Here is a 4,121-nt window from a genome sequence, read left to right as displayed (position 1 = left end):
TTCGCGCTGTGTCACCCAGGCTGGAGTGCAGTGGCGCGATCTCGGCTCACTGCAAGCTCCGCCTCCCAGGTTCAGGCCATTCTCCTGCCTCAGCCTCCGAGTAGCTGGGACTACAGGCGCCCGCCACCACGCCCGGCTAGTTTTTTGTATTTTTAGTAGAGACGGGGTCTGCTGAACGTCAGCCGGATCATCGTCCACCCCAACTACGTCGCTGCCCACCTCGGATTCGACCTGGCCTAAGTGCTGGGATTACAGGCTTGAGCCACCGCGCGTGGGCGCTAGCAAGTCAACGTTCAAGATCTCAGTCACCCTGCCGCCCGAGGCCCTGAACTTCATTCGTTCTACGGAGGTCACGAGTGCTGGCATGACCTGGGCTGTAGGGCAGGAACCTTGTCCTACCTCGATCTCAGGTGGAGAAGTGGCTGGGGGGCGAGGGGCGTGAAGGGGCGTGGGGAAGTTCCCCACTTTTCCCCTCCATGCCCATTCCTGGAGGCAGGTCCCTCGGGGGCTGGAGTTCACAAGCTCGGAAATAAATAGGACAGGGAAGGAAAGGAGCATCCCGCAGGTCCCAGCTGTCCCCCCGACGCGGCCTCTCAGCCCCCCGTGGCTGCCCTGATGCTCTGATATTCGTTTTACATTAAAGGCGGTAAAGGGCGTTTCACAGCTCTCCGGGTCTGCCAGCGGCGGGGGCGGAATCAGTTCAAGTCCCCGGGTCCGCAGCCTGCTGCCCTCACACTGCTCGGTGCGGGTTTTTGGGGTGGGGGTGGGAGGAAGAATCTGGTTATGTTTTTTGATGGGGGAAGTCACGCTTCTTCCTGTGTTCTGGGACCTTTGGGCTGCAGGCCCCCGGGTGCCCCCCGTGTCTGTGTCCTGGGGCTATGACAGGACGCACACCCTGGGTGCTTCACACCACGGAGACGTGCTCTCCCGAGGTCCAGGTGTGGGCAGGGCCCTGCTCCCGCTCCGATTCTAGGGGAGGGCCCCTCCTGGCCTCTCCCAGCCTCTGGTGGCCCTGGTGTCCCGGGGCTCATGACCGCATGGCTCCCATCTCTGCCTGGGTCTTCATGTCACCTTCTCCTCTGGGCTGGGGCCGCCCCTGTTCCGCCTCTCATTAGGGCACCTGTCTTGGAATTAGGGCCGTTCCTAACCCAGCATGGCCTCATCCCACCTTAATCAATCTGCCAAGAATCTATTTCTAAGTAAGATCCTGAAGCTTTGGAGGGACGTAGATGCCAGGACACCACCTAGCCTGGGTCTGTCTGCGGAATCTGAGCCCATCTATCACGGCATGGGCTGAGGTCACACTCCCACCCAGGACAGTTGGGGAAACTTAGGCTCAGCCTGGCTCCAGGTCGGAGTGACAAGAGCAGGACCAGAGCCCCAGGCCCAGGCGTCACAGGCGGTTCGGGACCCCTCCCCGTGGCCGCCTTGGCCGTGGCGGGTGTGAATGAATCCACCGCGTCGGGGACACAGCCCCCTGCTGCTTCCTGACTCCCCTCCTCCACCCCCAGCGCCACTACACCCACCCTACCACCTGCAGCAGGTGCACATCCCACTGGAAGACCACGAGGCCTGTGAGGAGGGCTACAAGGAGTATCTGCACGCCAGTTCCGACGGGACGGTCATCCCGGAAGACATGCTGTGTGCCGGCAGCCTGGGCCGCGGCCCCTGCATGGTAAGATGTCTGGGTTCTGCCTTGCCCCGGGGGCTTCTCCTGGTCTGGGCCTCTCAAGGCTGGACAAGGAGTCCCGTTGTGCCAAGGCCCCTGGCGAGACGTGTGACTGTCCCTTCTCCCTGCAGGGGGACTCAGGAGGGCCCCTGGTCTGCAGGAAGGGAGGCTCCTGGGTCCAGGTGGGCGTGGTCAGCTGGGGGATCGGCTGCTCCACGATCCAGCTGCCGGCCGTCTTCACAAGCGTCCAGAGCCATGTCGCCTGGATCCGCCGGGAAATTAGGAAGTGTGGGTGAGCCCCGGGTGGGCCCGAGGATCCACGGAAGAGGCGGCAGCTTTGTCCCGACTTTCCCTGGTGGGGCTTTCTGATCCCCTCCACCCACACCTCCCGCCCACTTCCCCGTGCTTCAGCCTCGCTCCCATCCCCCTCTTCCTCCCCTCTCCTTCCCCGCCAGTCCCGAGAGGAGGGCAGAGGCCCCCATGGAGCTGGGGTGCCATGCGGCTGTGATCATCTCATTAAACAACGGTCTGAGTCAACAGGCTGGTGGTCAGAGTGGTCTTTGGGGCTGCAGAGGGGGTGGTCCAGCTCTCCGTTTGGAGTCCCTGAGCGCTGGGGGAACAGAGCAGGCCTGGCTCGGGCAGGTGGAGTTCGGGTGAGTGAGAGGCTCAGAGCCTCTCCTCCAACCTTGGGGCCATCATTCCCTACCGTGGTTTTTTGTTGTTGTTTTACGGAGTCTCGCTCTGTCGCCCAGGCTGGAGTGCAGCGCCTCCTGAGTATCTGGGATTACAGGTGCCCAACACCACACCCGGCTCATTTTTGTATTTTTAGTAGAGACGGGGTTTCGCCATGTTGGCCAGACTGGTCTCTAACACCTGACCTCAGGTGATTCACTGACCTCGGCCTCCCAAAGTGCTGGGATTACAGGCCACCATACCCCACCCCGATTACGTTTTACATGCCGTGTACCCGTCCTGGCAGTGTGTGGCAGGTTCACCCACAATTCAAGAGTCATTTTTTTTTTTTTTTTTTTTTTTTTTGAGGCAGTCTGTGCTGTATCACCCAGGCTGGAGTGCAGTGGCGTGATCTCGGCTCACTGCAAGCTCACGCCTCCCAGGTTCAGGCCATTCTCCTGCCTCAGCCTCAGTAGCTGGGACTACAGGCAGCCCGCCACCACGCCCGGCCTTTAGTTTTTGTATTTTTAGTAGAGCGGGGTTTCACCATGTTAGCCAGGATGGTCTCGATCTCCTGACCTCGTGATCCACCGCTTCGGCCTCCCAAAGTGCTGGGATTACAGGCTTGAGCCACAGCGCCCGGCCTAGAGTCATTTTTCAAGATCTCATTCATTCATGCCATTCATTATTCATTCGTTCTACTGATGTCACTAGGTGGCATGTCCTGGGCTGTAGGGGAATAACCTTGTCCTACCTCGATCTCAGGTGGACAAGTGGTGGGTGTCGGGTGGTGGGTGTGTGATGGGGATTTCAAATGCAGCAGGAGGTCGTGTGATAGACAGAAGAGTCCACAGGAGAACAAGAGGCCACTCCCCTGGGTGTCAGTGAGGTTTAGTCAGGAAGGGAAGCCTGAGTGGTCCCCGGAGGCGTCAGGTGCGGCTTGGTTGCAAGGATGAGCCTGCAGGCTGGACAGAGGGCGCAGTGCCAGTCGGAAAAACCGCTTGCACCTGCAGGAGAAGCCTGGACACCCTTGTATCTCACTGCATCATTAGCCTTGTATCTCACTGCATCATTAGCCTTGTATCTCCTGCATCGTTAGCCTTATCTCACACCCATCATTAGCCTTGTATCTCACTGCATCGTTAGCCTTGTATCTCACTGCATCATTAGCCTTGTATCTCACTGCATCGTTAGCCTTGTATCTCACTGCATCATTAGCCTTGTATCTCACTGCATCATTAGCCTTGTATCTCACTGCATCGTTAGAGCAGTGATAGCAAACTTGCACTGTGCACATAAAGGGAACAATAAAGTTATTTTCACTGTGAGGAAAGAAATTTAACCATTTCAGACTCTGCTATCGGGCGGGGTTCATCCTTCTAAATCACCAGCCCCCAGCGCTGTCACCGGGGAATTTGGGTAGGACGGGGCTGAGCAAGGCTGGCCTGCACACACTTGGAGAAGTCCTTCCCCAGCTCTGGACCCACACCTCTCCCCTCAACTCACCCCAAGAGAAGTACGACTGGGAAGGGCTGGGGTGGCGTGTCTCGTCCAGATAATTGGAATAGATGGTAAACTACGTGGATAAGTCATAATGAGTGACCAGTTGGAGGAGAGAGGGAGGGATGAGAAGATGGGAGAATGGATGGATGGGTGGGTGAGTGGACGGAAGAATAGAAGAATAGATGGATGGAGGCCGGGTGCGGTGGCTCATGCCTGGAATCTCAGCACTTTGGGAGGCCAAGGTGGGCAGATTACTTGAGGTCAGGAGTTCGAGATC

The 4,121-nt window shown here is 58.4% G+C and overlaps 1 protein-coding gene across 1 annotated transcript; it reads left to right on the top strand.

Annotated features, from left to right (window-relative positions):
• The first annotated feature begins 816 nt into the window (after nt 1–816).
• Nucleotides 817–2,206, top strand: LOC103880247 (serine protease 28-like). Its single transcript, XM_031662562.1, has 2 exons — nt 817–1,675; nt 1,801–2,206. The coding sequence occupies exons 1-2, from the start codon at nt 1,448–1,450 to the stop codon at nt 1,963–1,965; spliced, it is 393 nt and encodes a 130-aa protein (XP_031518422.1). The 5' UTR covers nt 817–1,447; the 3' UTR covers nt 1,966–2,206.
• Nucleotides 2,207–4,121: the final 1,915 nt, after the last annotated feature.

Source organism: Papio anubis, unplaced genomic scaffold, assembly GCF_008728515.1.
Source record: "Papio anubis isolate 15944 unplaced genomic scaffold, Panubis1.0 scaffold749, whole genome shotgun sequence".
NCBI lineage: Eukaryota > Metazoa > Chordata > Mammalia > Primates > Cercopithecidae > Papio > Papio anubis.
Note: the sequence above shows the minus strand (reverse complement) of the source record. Positions and strands in the feature narration are given on the sequence as shown.